Genomic DNA, 19,535 nt, shown 5'->3' with positions numbered 1-19,535 from the left:
TCTCTCAAAATAAAAAACATAAGGGCGCCTGGGTGGCTCGGTCAGTTGAACATCCAACTTCAGCTCAGGTCACAATCTCACCATTCGTGGGTTCGAGCCCTGCATTGGGCTCTGTGCTGACAGCTGGAGCCTGGAGCCTGCTTTGGATTCTGTGTCTCCCTAATGGTCTGTAAACCAAAGTCCCCATCATTGTCTACAGGTCTTCCCATACCTTTCTAGGCTTTTCTAGGTAGTTATACCCTACTATACATGATGCTTCCCCAGGCTATTTTATACTGTTTCACATCATGCCTTTGCATGCCTTTGCATGGCTTTTCAAAGCCCAGTTCAGAGAAGAACAAAAAGTTAGAGACAAGGTGTTCTTTAGTCCCACATCCATAGAATTTACCTGATGCTAGTGCTCTTTAAATCTTGAAAGACAAGAGATTTTTATATTACTCTACTACTAATAAGCAGTAATAGTAGATTTAAAAAAATAGAATTGTAAATTTGTCATTCTTTCATATTTTCTCAGTAAAATAATTTGTTAATAACTCAATATAAAGCTAATCATTTTGTTTCCTTTGTTTCCCCTTAAAGAGTAAAAAATTTTAACTGAAGTATGTTGTATCATAGGCTTGAAATACAGGTAAAAACATAAAGAACCTATTTAAATTAAACTTTGTACAAACTGTTTCATGAAAAACAGTTCTAATCCATGTCAGGGTGCCTTTTCAGTGCTGCCTGTTGAGAGATATATATGTATATTTGTATATATATTATGTGTGCATTTGATTATGATCACCTTTTCTTACTCCTTCAAAGATGATGTAATACAAGTTTCTCTTGTAGCAGTACTGGGGATACAGCTTTGATTAAATCAAAATTTAGTTATAGCAAATGTTTCAAAAAGTACTAATAAATAGAGCTGAAAATTTTTTCTGAGTGTAGTAGGTAATTTTTGTTTGTTTTTAATGAGAGTTATTAAAGAAACAGCACGGTATAGTAGAAAGAGCAGGAGATTTCTAAGTACTGTACATAAGTTTGTCTGGGTTTTGCTACAAACCAGCTGTGTAATCTTGAATAATTCCTTCACTTCTCTGATTCTTAGTTTTCACATCTGTAAAACAATAATACCTACCCTACCTCAAAGCAGGTTGAAATAGTATATGCCATAACCCATTAAAAATTTTAAAACAGTATACAGATTTAAGAGGTTACCATTATTTTATCCATCTCAAAATAACTTTAAGGTTCATATTTACTAGAGTTAATATGCAAACCCCCCACCTCTTGTTCATAAAAAGCTACTTTTGAGTTTATTGGACTGAAACTCATTTGTTCAAAACTTAGTCCTAAAAAGTAAATACCAGAATAACAAAGATCACTTTTACATACATTATTTTTAGTAATTTCCAATATGATTTTATCCATTTGTTTCCTCTGTCAGCTAATTGCCATCTTATTGAATTAATCTCTACATTTATGTGATCTTTTTATAGAACCTGTTAGAAATGTAGTGAAACATCTCCAAAGTCAATTTAAGTGTTTGTTCTTCTATCAGGTATTTTTCTCATAATCTAACCGGAATGCTGCTGTTTCTCCAGAGGAAATAAAACGAAGAAAAGTGAAACCTTAGGTCAGGTTCCCAAAAGGCAAATGAACAGGGCGAGAATAAAAGAAAAAGACTTGTCACATCATGGTATCCACTGTGGTCACTAGTACCGACACAGAGTCCCTACAGCAGGGGCACAAAGAGCATCCCTGGGAAGCTATCAAGAGATTTTTTTATTCTAGAGACTCCTGGGACTCACAGATCTTAAAAGACAAAATCCCCAAGCATGATTTACTTAAAGATAGATGAGGGAAACAGCAAAGGGAAAGTTTCCTCAGAAAGTCTCCATATATTCCTTTGGTGATTTTACCATTTCTCTATATGTTGCTAGATGTTGGAAATTTCCAAATTTATGTGTTCTGCCCAAACCTCTCTCCTCAGCTGCTTTTTTGCTAACTGGCTAGCTCCACTTGGATGTCCGTGAGCTCCACAAACTTAACATGTCAGCACTGAATTTATCCAAAACCCTTCTCTTTCCTCTTTTCTCCTCCTGGGGTATCTCCTACCAGCTATCTGGCCCCCTCATGCTGGAGGACCCACAAGTGGTCATTAGCTGCTCCCTCTTATCCTTAATCATTATTTTTAGACCCCCATCCCTTCCACTCCCTCCTTCTCACACCAGTGTCACAGTGATTTGCTTTCTTAATTTCTTGTCCTCCTAATATCTATTCTGCAGACACAGCAGTGAGCTGTAAGATCTTTCAATGATTCCCCACCACATACAAAATTTACACTGTGTTATACATACTGTCTGTTCCACAGCATGTTAATTAAAGACATGGCGGGGGTGGGGGGGGCAGGCTGGGGCAAGGTAGGGAGAGCTCATGGTCAATAAGTTTGGGAAATGGGGCACCTGGGTTGCTCAGTCGATTGAGTGCCCGACTTCAGCTCAGGTCATGATCTCACGGTTCGTGGGTTCCAGCCCCGCGTCACGCTCTGTGCTGACAGTTCAGAGCCTGGAGCCTGCTTCAGATTCTGGGTCTTCCTCTCTCTCTGCCCCTCCCCTGCTCACACTCTGTCAACCTCTCTCTCAAAAAATAAACATCAAAAAAAATTTTTTAATAAAAAAAATTTAAAAAAATAAGTTTGGGAAATGAAGCACCATTAATCTAAAAATAAATAGGTTTCTTCATTTCTGAACTTCTCAGAACCATTAAATTTAACTTGATTGTGAGACACCTGAGTGAGTACATATGTACAATGTTTCTCAAACCCACTTGTTCTTAGAACCATTTCTCGCAAGTCATGTTTGTGGGCTCCGTGTTCTGTGGAACACACTTTAAGAATAGCTGGTTAAAAAGAAAAAAAACAAAGCTGGTTTACAAAATGCTAATGACTTTGCCCCTGCTGATCCTCATGTCCTACCATTCCTTCCCTCAAAGTTGATATCCCAGGAATTCAACTTGTAGTTGGCTCCTGACACCCTACTATCTCTTTGTTTCATGAACTTGATTATGCTATCTTTTCTTCTGGGAATTACCCTCCCCTCTTCTTTCTCTTCTTTTTTCCCCCACAACTCCTTTCTCTTAACTCTTGATTCTGGCTCTTCCTTTAAGATGCAGCCTCAGGCATTAAGCTTCTCCAAGAAGCTTTCTCTGACACCCCAGGCTCAAAGGAGTAGATACTCTTCCTCTGGGTGATATAAAGGAGGCCTTTATGGTTTTGGAAAACTTTAAAACCATAGCACTAAACTTTACTGTTACTCTTGTTAAATTTAAAGATGGTTAGAAGACACAGAAGTCAAACAGATGTATTATTGCAGTTAGAGGCATGAAAAATAATCCACCGCAATAAGTTATCTGTCCTATAGAATTTTCCACTACATTGATTCAACTGAGTGAATCCTTGTGATAGGATTTAACATTTTTTTGGTCCCCCGTAATTCCTGTAAATTGTTCACTGAGATAGAGTCCCAGTTAGATACAAGTTTGATTCTTTGTCTAGAGCTTTCTGTATATGGTGTTATATAATTCCTTAAGCACCACATCAGGAAGCACATAGAATCTGTTTGTCCCACCTTCTGAAGAGTCAGAAGAGTCAACTAGGTTCCCACATGCTACCAAAACATACTGAGATACCTTACTTTGCCCCAATATGCTGACAGTAGTTAGAAGCTAGTCAGGGGTGGGAGGAGGAATATAGATATTCCAAAGGGTAGAGGGAGAATATTAAAAGGATCACAGATGTCTCATAACAGTAGAGCACATGCATAGATGGAGTTGGCTTCCTTAACTGCCAGCTTCTACCAGAAAGTGGTCCACTTTAATAGTCAAATTAGAGATGAACCAACCGGAGGATTTTTGAGTATGGATGGACAAAGTGGGTTTATCACATGCAAATGAAGAAGTTTGAAAACCACAAATCTATTAGAAGATAATTCCTTCTTTTTTTAAAAGTCTTAATTCAGTAAATGTAAAGCGCAGAACTTTAGCATTTGATTTTTACATGTCAACAAAGAGACTTACCATACTGAGACTCAGACTGCTGTAATGTTTACGACTATTTGCTTGGTGTTTTTCTGTTTTTGTGACCATCCGCGTGCGCCCCCCCCCCCCCCCCATATGTGAGCTGTCACTTATTAATGCTCTAAAATGTGTCTCTGTAGTCAGGAACTTCCTTAGTCCTTCTAATTTGCTCTTTGAAATTTGCTATTGCCTCTGAATTAAAACATCTGAATTTACCAGTATGTTCTGCTGTGTTTCAGACCATTGATTGGGAAGTAACAACCAGTTGGATAATCGTTACTGTATTATCTAATTCAGAGAACATCAAAACTTATGTTTTCATTAAGTGATACACTAAGAAGTTAATTTTATAAGAATAGCCCATTGTTGTAAACAAAACCTAATATTTTTAACTATATATTTTTTAAAAATTAGATTACACCACCACCTTCACTGTCAGATCCACTTAAAGAGCTTTTTCGGCAACAGGAAGTTGTAAGGATGAAACTACGTTTGCAACACAGTATTGAAAGGGTAAGAAATGTTTACATTTATGCTAAAAATAACATTTATATTAAAAATATTTTAACAATAGACTATAACGACCTATATTATATATATACATACATACACATACACAAAACACACACACACACAATTTTCTTAGGAGATTTTCCTTATTTAGAACCATTTTGGGAAATGGTTTGATTTTGATGTCTTGTTCCTGTGCAGTTAGATGGAGAATTTTTAAACCTGTTTTAGGGTAGCTGCCCCTATGTTATGGTTCATGTTGAGTGTATTTTTGATGTATAAAAATCTCTTAATAATTTCTTGTTATCATTTGTTGAATTAAAGCAGTGAATTCCTAGTTAGTTGGATTTCCAAGTTTTGGAATTGTTGCTTGATACCAGCTCCTTTAGTGCAGAATACTTACAAAAGCTGTGTTTAGTGTTCCTTGTACGTCTCCTTTCATATTCTAGTTTCTGGTGGTTAGTCTGGGCATGGAATGACATGAAAAAAGCTGCTTATTTAGAGAAATCATGAAAGTCATTTCACTTAGATTGACAAAAATATAATACCTTCTTAATCTTTTGGGAGGGTCAAGGATTCTGGAACTTAATATGAGCTGCGATCCTTCAAAGAGGTAAATACATACTCATCCAAACAAAAGTATGCAATTTCTTTAATTCATACATTGATTCCCTAGGGCTCAGGTTTTTAACTTTTTGTGTCCTGGGACCTCTGTAACAATCTGGTAAATATAAACCTTTTCTCAGAATTCTGTTTTTAAATTAATAAACTTACAGCATTACAAACAGAACAGTAAATGAAAGAAGCACTGATACAGATCTTACAACATTGTGCATGTCAATGAGTGGTTTGTTCTCAATAAGAAGTTAGGTCGTATAACATGTCAATAGCTATTTCAACCACCAGGCATGTTTCAAGCCAGTTGATAACATATTTTTATCTGTGCATCTATCCATGCTACAAAAGCCATGCTGCCTTACAGACAGTTAAGAATTCTCATTTGAACAGTGCAATTTTCCAAACTTTAACAAAGAGTAAAAATGACTCCCATCCGTTCATATGTTGACCAACAAACAATTTAGAATTGCAGAGTACTAGAAAGCAATTTAAGATGCCTGACCAACGTGACAGCAAACAGTGATACCATTTGGGGGCAATACCTGCAACAATTAAGAATTGAAAATCCTTGTGATTTCTGTGGATGGCAAAGTTGCAGATACTTCTGATATTACTGTGGTTTGTGGCCCATGTTCATAATTGAAAGAAATGCCAGTTGGCAGTTGGTAAAAACAAAGATCTGATTTTTCCTGTTCCATGTTCACTTTGAGACATACATAACCCATGCTCCGAAGACATTGAGAAGCTGTGTTCCAGAAGTTCAAGGACACAACATTAAGTGGACCATTTAGGCTGTCATTCACACAGTATATCTCTGTGAAGTATTTTAGCAGAAGGAGTCTGACTTCAAATAATCTATTTCTTGGCACCTGGATGACGCAGTCGGTTAAGCATCTGACTTCGAGGCTCAGGTCATGATCTCATGGTTTGTGAGTTCAAGCCCCACATTGGGCTCTCTGTATCAGCACAGAGCCAACTTCGAATCCTCTGTCCCCTTTTCTCTCTGCCCACACCCCCCCACTCATTCTCTTTCAAAATAAATAAACTTAAAAAAAATAATAATATATTTCCAGACAGTGTTAAGGGATTTTTGGTTATTGCTCTTAATCTCTATACAACTGCAACCAGTTTTTTAGAAAACTTTTCTTCTAGCTATTTTTTCTTAGTATCTGGTTTTGTTTTTTTTTTTTTTTTTTTTTTTTTTGGATATTTTATCACTTAAAGTCCCACCTTAAACTTGTAGTTAAATTAATCCTAAGTGTTAGACTTACTTCTTCTCTTTTGTGTATCATTTGTCACATCAGAATTTAAAAGAGATTAAATAGGACTGTGTTTCTTTGTCTTTTCACTAAATTATAAATACAGCAAAACTGGACAGCAATACATATGTGGATATAAGGCCTGCATGCTCCAGTAGGGGAAGGATAAAGTTCTTGTCAAGTTGAGGGAGAATGGGGAACATGGTGGGGAGCAAGACCAGCCACACCCTGAATATTCTCTTAGCCCAGCCTGCCAGACAAAACCCACAAAATGATAGACATCTTCTAACTGGAGAATTCCTGGACTCATTACCTCTGTCTTTGAAGTTCCAGCCGTCCACAGTTCCCAGAGTTGTCCTCGTTGATGTTTAAGCCAAAAAAGACCGTTACCACCAGATGGCACAACTCTATAAACCAGTATCATGATGGGTTGAGATCTGTAGCTACACCCTAGGAATTCCCAGTCTGCTAAATGCAGAAGATCGCCCACATCATTTCATTAACTTTATGATAGGGTGACTCTGCATATTACATAATTGGAGGTTTTGCACCCCACTTAACACATTTGAAGGCAGGATTGCACTGTCATTGCTAGAGGTTTAAAATTAGCATCAAAGTACAGTGTTTGTTTCTGTGAAAATATTCATTATAAAACAAGCTGCTACCACAACGGCACACCACTTCACACCCATCAGAAAGGCTATAATTAAAAGATAATAACGAGTGTTGGCAAGGATGTGAAAAATTGGAACCCTCACACACTGCTGGTGGAAATGTAAAATGATACAGCTGCTGTAAGAACAATTCGGCAGTTTCTGTCCAGGTTAAACATAGAACTGCCATAGGACCTAGTAGCTCCACTTGTTAATTACCTAAAGAAACAGAAACTATGCATCCAAACAAAAACTTGGAGGATGAATGTTCATGGCAGCGTTATTCATGACAGCACGAAGGTAGGAACAACCCAAAAGACCATCAGCTGATAAATAAAACGTGGTGTGTTTGTGTATGGGAATATTATTCGGCCATAAGAAGGGATGAAGTGCTGATGCTGCACACAGATGAACCTTGGAAACATGTGACACAAAAGAAGCCATTCATAAAATACCACATATTATATGGATCCGTTTGTAAGAAATGTTCAGAGTAGGTAAGTCCACAGCAACAACAACTAGCGTAGCGGTTGCCAGGGGAAGAGGAGGAATGGGCCACGACTAGTGATGGGTATGAAGTTTCTTTTGGGTGTCATGAAAATGTTTTGAAACTAGTGGTAATGGTCAAACATCTTGGTGAATATACAAAAAGCCACCATTGTACATCTTAAAAGATAATTTTTAAGAAGAGACTGCCACTTTTGGAAAGAGCATTTACTTAATACTTTTAGAACACTTGGAATTCTCAAATCTCAAGCTTTCTGTAAGAAAAAACTACTCTGAGATTCAGGTTCTGTGGTACGTTTTAAGTGATTTTATCTTATTTGAAAAGCAAGCAATTGAAGAATTGTTTTTTTTCCATTCTTGGTTCAACTAGGAAAAACTTATCGTATCCAATGAACAGGAAGTTCTGCGAGTTCATTACAGAGCTGCAAGAACATTGGCAAATCAAACACTGCCATTTAGCGCGTGCACTGTTTTACTGGATGCAGAAGTATACAGTGTCCCACTGGACGCTCAGGTAAAGTGCCAATGATACAGCTAAAATTTTCCTAAGTACAGTGTGTTTTTGTCATCTATTTCCATAAAAGAAACTTGAATTCAGCAATCAATAAAACTCAAAGGAGAAAAGCACCTCTTAGAGAATAAAGCACTTCCAGATCACCTGATCCTCTATTTTCCACAATCCTCTAAACATCAGTGTTATCTTATAAAAGCAGATATTTATAAAACCGATACATGTTTGGAATAGTCCCTTGAACATAACTTATAATTTGTTTCTAAAAAGCCTTTTTTTTTTTTTTTTAACGTTTATTCATTTTTGAGACAGAGAGAGACAGAGCATGAATGGGGGAAGGTCAGAAAGAGAGGGAGACACAGAATCGGAAAACAGGCCCCAGGCTCCGAGCTGTCAGCACAAAGCCCGACACGGGGCTCAAACTCACGGACTGCGAGATCATGACCTGAGCCGAAGTCAGACACCCAACCAACTGAGCCACTCAGGCGCCCCTGTAATTTGTTTCTAAAGTGGATGTTTACACCTTCAAGCAACTGGAAAACTACTACAGGCATATTAAATTTCTAGATGGCTAAAATAGGGCCAGGCTTTTTGTCTTGATCTTGGATATTGCTGGAATAAATATAGTTGTGAAGAAAACTGTAGCTATGTCTTGGATAAAGTTTAATGCCACATATAAATTATACGAATTTAGAACCAGACATTTCAGTGGTCAGAATTTTTGTGCCTCGCAAACCAGAATGAAATTCATAGGTCATAAGAGAGAATATAATGATGAAAATAGAGAGTGTAAGCACAGTCAGTGAAAGATTATCATAAAAAATACTAGGAAATTCTGTTTTAGGTCAGACAGTCTAGAAATACAAATGATACAGGGTATATTCCAGAGAAAATTACCTAGTTCTCTCTGGGCTTTTATCCAAATGAAAGTATTCAGATATTTGAAAAAGCTATTAAGAATTAATTGGATCTTGGGGCGCCTGGGTGGCTCATTCGGTTGGGTATCTTGACTTTGGCTCAGGTCATGATCTCGCCCTCCATGAGTTCTGGCCCTGCGTCGGGCTGTGTGCGGACAGCTCAGGGACTGGAGCCTGTTTCAGATTCTGTCCCCCTCTCTCTGCCCCTCCCCCGCTCACACTCTGTCTCTGAAAAATAAATAAACCTTAAAAAAAATTTAAGAAAAAAAAAAAGAATAATTGGATCTTAAGAAAGAACTATTTGACTCTGAGGAAATAAACACTGGAAATGCCACTGAGGGACTTTACATAATACAGCTTTAAAGAATTTAAACAGAAGAATGAGTGATTTTTAATAACTGAAATGAACAGTTTAATTGTGTTACTAAAGGCTGGACTAGACCATGTAATATTTTGAGGTCTTTTTTTTTTTTTAACCTTTATTTATTTTTGAGAGAGACAGAGACAGAATGCAAGCGGGTTAGGGGGAGAGAGAGAGGGAGACACAGAATCCGAAGCAGGTCTTGAGGTCTTTTAAAGTTGCGTGCAATTACAGAGTAATGAAATTAATTTTAGGACAATGTAAATCAAGCTACAAGGAAAGTCTTTAAGATTTCTAGTTCAGAATGGTTGAGTAAACATACCTGTTTATTTTTTATTTCTCCCAAAATTTATTGAAATAAAAGACATGTCAAAATAAAAACTAATCCATAGCACAACTGGAAATTGAGATGGAAGGCCACAGGATCAGAACACGATGACATTTCTTTTTTTTTTTTTTAATTTTTTTTTAACGTTTATTTATTTTTGAGACAGAGAGAGACAGAGCATGAACAGGGGAGGGGCAGAGAGAGAGGGAGACACAGAATCTGAAACAGGCTCCAGGCTCTGAGCTGTCAGCACAGAGCCCGATGCGGGGCTTGAACTCACAGACCGCGAGATCGAGACCTGAGCCGAAGTGGGATGCTTAACCGACCGAGCCACCCAGGCGCCCCAAGAACACGATGACATTTCTGATAAAATGACAGATGAGAGGGGCACCTGGTTGGCTCAGTCAGTTAAGCATCCAACTCTTGATTTCAGCTCAGGTCCTGATCTCGAGGTTCATGGAATTGAGCCCCATGTCAGGGCTCTGTGCTGACAGTGCAGAACCTGCCTGGGTTTCTCCCTCCCTCCCTCCCCCCCCCCCCCCCCACACACACACACTCTCTCTCTCTCTCTCTCTCTCTCTGCCCCTCCCCCACTCATGTACACTTTCAAAATGAGTAAACATTTTTTAAAATGTTTAAAAAAAGGTACTCCTTCCCGTTTTACAGAATAGAAAATTAAGAGTACATAAATAGTTCAAGATCACACAGTAAGACACAAAGCTGACATTTGAATACAGCCTCTCTTAATTCCAAAACTAGTATTCTTAAGAGTTGATCCAGAATTTCTTTATGGTCGCTCCAAAATATTGGTCCTGGAAAAAATGTTGGCCTCAAAGTCCTGTCTCCCACCTTAACACTCTTTCTCCCTACATATGGTAAACATTAACATTAAAAGAAGATACGAAATCAAGTATACTTGAATAAGAATGTCATAGGTGTGGTACTTAATATAAGATGCCTTTTTTGAGAATCGTCTTTGACTCACAAGGCAATAGGATTCTATTTAACAACTAAACTCAGCTTCCTAGGAATTCTGGTAATAATCTGTCTATTCAATATGGAACTAAAGGCTTTATCAAACTTTTTAAATATCCAAATTATATTATCCTTTTTCAAAATCTGTTTCGAAACATCATTCCATCACACCATAGAATGATAGGATGGCATATAGGTTTTAAAGTGGGTTATTGGGTAGTATTAACTACTTACATTCTTTTTCAGTCTGATGACAGTAAAACTTCTGTGAGGGATCGCTTTAACGCAAGACAGTTCATGTCTTGGTTGCAAGATGTGGATGATAAATTTGACAAATTAAAGGTACGTATGTTTAGAAATTCAGTTTAAATGGATGCTTCCCCCTTAAATAGAAATTGCAGCTCTGTTAGAGAGGAGTGACTAGGAAAGGAGATAGCAATTAGGCATCCTCATGCCAGCTACAGTCAGAAGGTAAAGGAAAATAAAGACCACAAGTCCCCTTTTCAGGACCAGTGTAGTAAAAAACGAAACTGTCACAGAAGCAGTTTCTAAGGGGCATCTTCATGCTTACTGTCCAAAATACAAGTCTGGTTGTAGTTGTGACGTGAAAGAATGGGAGAGCGATAATGGGATACGTCCTGCAAAGTAAATTCATAAAGAAAATTATTTGGTTTGAGATTTTGAATCCTTTCAAAAATCACGTCCTGGGTGTTCATGATTCTTTGATAATTTGAAATCTTGTTCATTGAAAGAGCAGTTTCAAGTTAAAGTCTGAGATTAGACACTTGGAAAGTTGCAGACCCAGAAATAGCATATAGATACAGACCAGGTAGAGCAGAAATGGATGTGTAATTCAGACGCTTACTCCTCAGAGAGTCTGTGGATGAGATTAATTTTTAAACAAAGCAAATTTAATAGAGCAATCTCTTAACTCTTCTTTTCAATAGACCTGTCTTTTAATGAGGCAACAACATGAAGCTGCAGCTTTAAATGCCGTCCAGAGATTAGAATGGCAGCTCAAACTCCAGGAACTTGATCCTGCCACCTATAAATCTCTCAGCATTTATGAGATCCAGGAGTTTTATGTTCCCCTCGTTGATGTTAATGATGATTTTGAATTGACTCCTATATAGCAACCGTCACTTCCGGGGGTATCGTCTTAAACTGATGCGGCTCAAGAGTCTTAAACTGTGGAACACTGCCTTTGAGAAAAATACTGATATTCTGCCTTTACGGTTGTTGAGTAAAGTTTGACTGAAGTTGGTTATGTAGTAAACACTGTCATTTTGTAAACAACGAAAAGAGAATTATTTTGGATCCAAGATCCAAACAGTTTCTAACTGAAATCTATTATTTATATTGGTGAGAGGTAACTATTGCCTTAGAGCATGTTGGCCGACTGAGGGAGATACTTTAAAAGTTGAGAATCTGCTAACAGCACCGAAAGTTGTTAGCACTCCTAAGTAACAAGGTAACCACTAGTCTTCAAATCTCTTTCAAGTTTTATTAAAATCTGTCCGTAAACTAAAAGGTTCGGTTCCTACCAAATGGTTTCTAACGTGGAAGAAAAACGTGGCACAAAATTTCTTCAGTTTATTATATCTGTAAATTAACTGTACAGTTTTCTTTTCAAAAGTTTTAATATTGTCTTCCTTTTTAATAACTTATTTTATACATATTGTGCAGATGTAAATCTTGTAATTAATGGTCAGAATGTATACAAAGGGATTGGTAGTCAAAACATGTACAAAGAAATAATTGTAAAACTGTATTGTCTGATGTTTTATTGGACCAAAGTTGTAGTTTGTATGGAGTGTAGTGGTAGTGTGTTCACGTAGCAAAACTCTTAAATAAGGCATGCATGTGTTTGAGTTAGCTTGTTTTCATCACCATAACTGTAAAGGTTGTGACTTAGTTGTATTGCATGCTTCCTATAATTTAACTCTCTCCATAAGCGATGCCTAAAGTAGTGTAGGGTGTTTTCATGCCAGTCTCCTGGGATAGTACCTATGACTCACTATGTTGGACATATTATTTAGAATTAGTCATACAAAGAAACAGCTCTTTTTTCATCTCATGGTAGAACCTGTTCCCCTCTCCCAAAATGCCTTTGAATGAAAATTCTGAAATTGTAAATGTCTATTTTAATACTCAAGTATGAAAGAATCTGTGAATATATGTAAATATGTTTAATAAATTTTATTGGTCATGTTAAATCATTGTAAAACTTTTTTACATTGCTTAAATATAATGTTTTAAGCTTAATAACCTTTGCACTTTTAAAATAAAAACAGTACTCAAATCAAAAAAAAGAGCTACTTGGTAGTCCAAATAAATACAAGAAACAGGCATATTCCTATCAATCTCTGCAGTGTTTATGAAAAATTGATTAATATGTTGTATTTTTTCCTTGTATCAAGATGCAAAACGTAATTTTCAGAATTTTATAATTAAAATAAGATTTGGTATGCTGTTTTTAATAAAATAATTAGCAATATACTTAGAAAAAAGTCCAGTTTCTCCTATACAGTGAGATAGATTAAATATTCAGGAATATTTCAGATCTGAAATCTAAACTACTTAAACATTTTTGAAAGGAAAATTAGGTTATATGTAAAAGTGAACATAAGTATATGGGATAAAATCTACAGAACTTCCCACAGTACTTTCTTGAATTATAAACTAATACTGGATGTTTTTTATTCTGATAGAGAAAAGTAAAAAGCATATATATGAGGAATAAAGTGACTTAAACTCAGCATGCAAGTTGGAAATCCCAGCTAATGGGAGAGAATGTAAAAATTGAAGTTTTTGAGTGCAAAGGTATATATTAAGCTTAGGGGTTTTTGAATTTTTACGTCAATTTATATTTTAATTCATACTGTACTTGGCATGCGCAATAAAGCAGCACGTGTAAAAAGTACACAGTGCAAGGACTTTATTATAAAGGTTGGATGTAGTGTTCTTTAGAAATTTAGATGAAAGATTTGGGCCTTTTTTTATTGGACAAATGGGGCCAAGAAAGGCAGGGTAGATTTTGAAGCACTGGTTTTGTTGAAGTTAAGTTTATTAAGGCTGGGAACATGAAAAGCTAATTTATAAAAGCAATACTTTTTAATATGAAAAAATTAATGCAAATTTTGTTTATACTTTTGCCGAAAAATAAAAAACCAGATTATTGAGCATTGAAGTCATAGAAAATATGAGAGGGATAAATGTATACAGCATTTTGTTCTGACGGTCCAACTGGAAAAGGGGGAGAAAAATCACTGCTTGGCCAAACAGAACAAGCTGCAGAAGAGAAAAAGCAAGAAGGCAGGAATCTGGCATATTTTAGTTGTCCCAGCTTTTTAAGTACTAACTCCAGTTCTCGCCCTCTTCAGTGGTGCCTCAAGTTGCTGGAGCCTCTCTGCCATGATTCTGCTTCTGCAGATTTCCTTTGTAAAGTGACTCAAAGCTAATCGGATGGCTTAAAAGAAAAGCGAATGTCTTCTTGGTGGGAATCTATACTTAAGTAGTTAAGAGCTTTGATATTAAAGATTTTCTGAAGCTCTGAAATGCTAGGAAAAAACTTGGAATGGGGTATATATACCTAAAAAGATTTAGGATTCTGAAAGAGAAATAAAGGATGGTTAGTTTAATCAGTGATTTTTTTTTTTTAACTATTCAAATATCATGAACAAGATACTAAATTGTACCTAAGGATTTGTATTTCTTTAAATCTTGTTCTAAATCATATCTGTTTAATAAATGACTAGTTGATATTTGTGCATGTTATTTAATAAAGAGTTATATTTTTATAGAAAAAATAAGAGTGAAATGTGTGCTAAATGTTTTTTTACTTTCCACTTCCATGTGACTCGAAGCCAAACAGCAGTGGTGACCTGGGCAGTAGCAAAATTGCAGAAATACTCATCTTGGGGAAACAGCCTTGGAAGAATAGTTCGTGCCTATTCAGTAGTAATGTCTCCAAAATGAATTTTAAATGTTAGATATGCTGCAAACTTCATAACCACAAAAATTTCAAGCAAAGCCCCAGGAGGCTCATTTTAATTGATTTAAGAAGTATCCATTTATTCTAGAAATTGAGTGCAGTGCTAAATTTGTATTCTTAGTTATCCACAAAGTTAGCAATATTTTTTATTCTATCTCTGACACAAAACTCCAAAGTTTTTTATATAGAGGAAATTGACTTCAAAACTCATGAGGCAGTCTTATCTTTTAGTATTTTTAAAGAGAATATTTTCATGATTTTTTTTAAAGTCCTCAAATATTTAAAGCAAATAGATTTTAAAAGTGATAGTCATCTTTGGAAATGCTTGTATGAAGTTTAACTGATTAAATATCTTGTAACTCATTTCCATGGTTGCTCCTTGACACTATAGTCTCCATTGTACCTGGAATGGAGTTGCAACACCTCCACAGTAGTACTTACCCAAAATATTTAGAGTCAGTAAAACCAAAGTTCATAGGACAAACTGAGGCAAATACAGTTTAAATAATTCCCTTAAAATAGCGAGGAAAAAAAAGTACCTAGAATTGTAAGTATTAGCATAAAAACTGAAAAGTACATCTAGAGAGACTGACTTTTTCCAGTGATTAAATGTTAAATGCTACACGGTATCTGCATATAATGTAAATTTTTTATACACGTGCATATCTCCAGAAGAGAAAATAACATACAAGATTATTTACCTAAAGGTAAACACAGTCTTCGTTACAAGAGGACTCAGTTTTATTAGATGGATTAGTTGCACAGAATGTAAGATTATTTATGAAACACATTTAACTCTATTGATGACTTTTTCAATGCCTTTAGAAAAAAACTATATGCCATATCAAAATCTCTGAGTAGACCTAGAAAAAAGGCTTTTAGGTGGCTACCTTTTCCTCCACTTGTGAAGAAAATTCTCTTGTTAATACACAGAGTTAGGCATATATAGCATATGTTTACAGATTAAAGAGCATCCCTGTGTGCGCCCATCACTTAGTTTAAGAGATCATTATCAGTACGTTTCTTCTCAGTTTTTGTTTTTAAACTGACCTAAATCCAGGTTACAAAACAAAACTAAAACCCAGATCTTAAACAGGCAGTGTGTTGGGATAAGTCCTGACAAATGTATACATATATTAACTTTACCCAAATTGCGATTATTTCCAGCTTCTTAACCATCACTGCAGAAAGTTCCCCTGTGCCCCTTTTCAGTCAGTGGCTCCCTACCCCAGAAGCAATCACTGTACTTCCCATCACCATATATTACTTATACCTGCTCTTGAACTTTTTATAAATGGAATCAAACAGTATATAGTACTTTCTTGTGTCTGCCTTCTTTCAACATAAGGTTTTGAAATTCATCCATGTTGGATATGCCAGTAATCTGTTCCATTTTCTTAATGAGTAGTAGTATATTGTACAAACTTGTTTATTCATTCTCTTGTTGGTAGACATTTGGATTGTTTCCAATATGGGGACTGTTGTGAATAAAACTGTGAACATGCAAATCTCTTTGTAGACATATTCTTTCATTCTTGGCTGCATACCTTGGATTACTGGGTCATAGAGAATAGTTGTATGTTTAATTTTATTAGAAACAGTTCTCAAAAGTGGTTGTACTACTTTATACCCCTACCTATGAGAGACCCAGTTGTTCTGAATCTTCATCAATATTTGGCTGTCAGTCTTCAGTTTTAGCAATTTCAGTGGATGTGTAGTGGTACCTTGTGTCTTTAATTTGCATTTCAATGATGACCCATTGGTCATCATTACTTTTCACATGCCTTTTGACCTATACATATTTTGTGAAATGTCCTCAAGTGTTTTGCTCATTTTTTATTGGGTTGTCTTTATTACTAATTTATAGGAATTCTTTATATATTCTGCATATTAAGTCCTTTGGTCAGATACATTTGTCCTGTGGGGCACCTGGGTGGCTCAGTCCGTTGATTGACTCAATTTCATCTCAGGTCATGATCCCAGGGTCATGGGACTGAGCTCCCCATCGGGCTCTGTGCTGAGCATGGAGCCTGCTTGGGATTCTTTCCCTTTCTTTCCATCCCTCCCCCCATTTGTGTATGTGCTTTCTGTCTCAAAACTTTTTAAAAAAATAATAAAATCTTAAAATCAGACTGATTCCAGGTAACTCAATTGCATGACTGAACCTAATCTATCACTAAAGGAATACAACAAAATCCAGTAGCCAACAATGGAAAAATTACAATGTCTAGCATCCAACAAAAAATGATCAGTCATGTAAAGAAGCAGAAAATTATGACCCTTCACTAGAAAAAAAAAAAAAATAGAAACTGAACTAGAAATAAAAGCAATGATGGAACTAGTAGACAAGTTTGTTAATAAAACTATTATAGTCTATGTACAGAAAAGTAGAGGAAAACACAACCATAATAAGGAAAGAATGGGAGATAAAGTTTTAAAACCCCAAATCAAGATTCTCGAGAAATGAAAAATATACTAGGTGCAATAAACTGATGAGACACTGCAGAAGTAAAGACTAGTAAATTTTAGAACATAGCAGTAAGAAATGACCCCAAATGAAAGATGGAAGAAATGAACAGAGCCTCTGTAAGCTGGGAGACCATATCAAGTGACCTAACAACATGTAATTGGAGACCCAGAGGGAGAGGAGAGGGAGGGGTAACAGAGAAAGAATTTTAAGAAATAATGGCTGGAACAAAAACCTATCAACCTAGAATTTGTATTTGCCAAAAATATCTTTGAAGAACAAGAGCAAAATAATTCTTTTACCAAAGCTGACAGAAATTTTGATACACACAGAGGAATTAAAATATCCAAAATGGTAAGAATGTATTGTGGGGATTACAGCCTCTATAAAAGTAAAATGCATGACAATGGTACAAAATTGGTAGAGGGAATGAAGGTATGCTGTTGTAAGTCCTCATAAAATGCATGAAATGGTGTGATGTTAGTTGAAGGTAGATTGTGATACATTTTAAGAAGTACACTCTAGGGGCACCTGGGTGGCTCAGTCAGTTAAGTGTCTGACTTCGGCTCAGTTCACGATCTCATAGTTCTTGGGTTCAAGCCCTGCGTCAGGCTCTGCACTGACAGTGCAGAGCTTGCTTGGGATTCTCTCTCACTCCTCTCTCTCTCTCCTCCTTCCTGACTTGCGCTTTCTCTCTCAAAATAAATTAAAAAAAAAAAAAATGAAAGATGTACACTGTAAACACTAAAGCAGCCACTAAAGGGAAAAAAGATCTACAACAAATAAGATAATAATTAAGATTAAAGGGAGTCATGCAAAGTATTTCATCAAAAAGAAGAGAAGGAGGAAAATGAAAAACAGGAGAAAATAGAAAAGAAATAGCAAGACTGTAGATTTAAACTCAACTCTATGGATGATCACATTGAATGTGAATTTATACTTTAAAACTGAGATTGTCGGAGTAAATAAAAAAGCAAGTCCCAACTGTATGTTGTGTATAAGAAACTCACTTTAAGTGTAATGACAGACAAGTTAAAAGGATGAAAATGAGATGTTACTACCCACCTATTAGAATGGTGAAAATCCAAAACATTGACGACAACAAATGCTGGTGACGTTGTGGAAAAATAACTCCCGTTCATTGCTGGTGGGGATTCAAAAGGGTACAGCCACTTTGAAAGATGGTTAGTGGTTTCTTACAAAACTAAGCATATTCTTCCCATATCCAACAATCATTCTCCTTGGCATTTACCAAATGAGTTGAAAACTTAGGTCCACATAAAAACCTACATGTGATGTTTAGAGTAGCTTTATTCATGATTGCCAAAACTTAGAAGCAACCAAGATGTCCTTCAGTAGGTGAGTGAATAAGTAAGCTGTGTTACATTTAGACAATGGGACATTATTCAGAACGACAACAAAAAAGCTATCAACCATGGAGGAATCAACCATGGAGGAATCTATCAAGACATGGAGGAATCTTAAATGCATATTACCGAGAAGGAAGCCAGCCTGGAAAGCTATGGATTGCATGATTCTAATTATATGACATTCTGGAAAAGGCAAACTATAGAGACAGTAGATGAGTGGTTTCCAGGGACTTAGGGAAAGAGGGGGGAAGAATCGGGGAGCACAGAGAATTTTTAAGGCGGTGAAACTATTGTGTATGATACTATAATGGTGGACATATGTCATCATACATTTGTCAAAACCCATACAACACCCAGGGTAAACCCTGAGGTAAATAATGGCCTTTGGGTGATCTTGTCATGCGTCAATCAATGTGTTGATGTTGGTTCATGGATCGTAACAAATGTACCACTCTGGAGCAGGATGATGATGATGGGGAAGTCTAGGTGGGGGTGGCGGCACTGTATACAGAAGGATACAGAAGACGTGAACAAGGTCAACCAACTTTTCCTAATGACAGTGATAGAACATACCCAACAATAAAAGAATACACTTTTTTTTTTTAAGTATGCACAGAACACCTGATAAATTTGACCATATTCTGGGTCATAGAATAAGTCTCAGTAAATTTAAAAGGATGGAAACCATACAATGTATATTCTATGAGCATGAGAGAATTTATTTTTTTTTTTCAACGTTTTTTTTTTTTTTTTTTTTTATTTTTGGGACAGAGAGAGACAGAGCATGAACGGGGGAGGGGCAGAGAGAGAGGGAGACACAGAATCGGAAACAGGCTCCAGGCTCCGAGCCATCAGCCCAGAGCCTGACGCGGGGCTTGAACTCACGGACCGCAAGATCGTGACCTGGCTGAAGTCGGACGCTTAACCGACTGCGCCACCCAGGCGCCCCGAGCATGAGAGAATTTAAATAGAAATCAATAACGAGAGCCTCAAACCCTAACAGTTG

At 36.5% G+C, this 19,535-nt stretch overlaps 1 protein-coding gene across 4 annotated transcripts in view; it reads left to right on the top strand.

Annotated features, from left to right (window-relative positions):
* The window catches only part of ANKRD12 (ankyrin repeat domain 12), a 128,848-nt gene extending 110,962 nt beyond the window's left edge, over window positions 1-17,886 (top strand). For all 4 annotated transcript variants that reach the window (XM_060613259.3, XM_060613256.3, XM_060613257.3 and 1 more), the window contains 4 exons: window positions 4,474-4,572; window positions 7,977-8,120; window positions 10,945-11,040; window positions 11,646-17,886. In XM_060613259.3, the coding sequence (XP_060469242.1) occupies window positions 4,474-4,572; window positions 7,977-8,120; window positions 10,945-11,040; window positions 11,646-11,831 (525 nt within the window). In that variant the 3' untranslated portion in view covers window positions 11,832-17,886. The remainder of the gene's footprint in view (window positions 1-4,473; window positions 4,573-7,976; window positions 8,121-10,944; window positions 11,041-11,645) is intronic.
* The last annotated feature ends 1,649 nt before the right edge of the window (window positions 17,887-19,535 follow it).

This window comes from Panthera onca, chromosome D3, assembly GCF_046562875.1.
Source record: "Panthera onca isolate mPanOnc1 chromosome D3, mPanOnc1 haplotype 2, whole genome shotgun sequence".
NCBI lineage: Eukaryota > Metazoa > Chordata > Mammalia > Carnivora > Felidae > Panthera > Panthera onca.
Note: the sequence above shows the minus strand (reverse complement) of the source record. Positions and strands in the feature narration are given on the sequence as shown.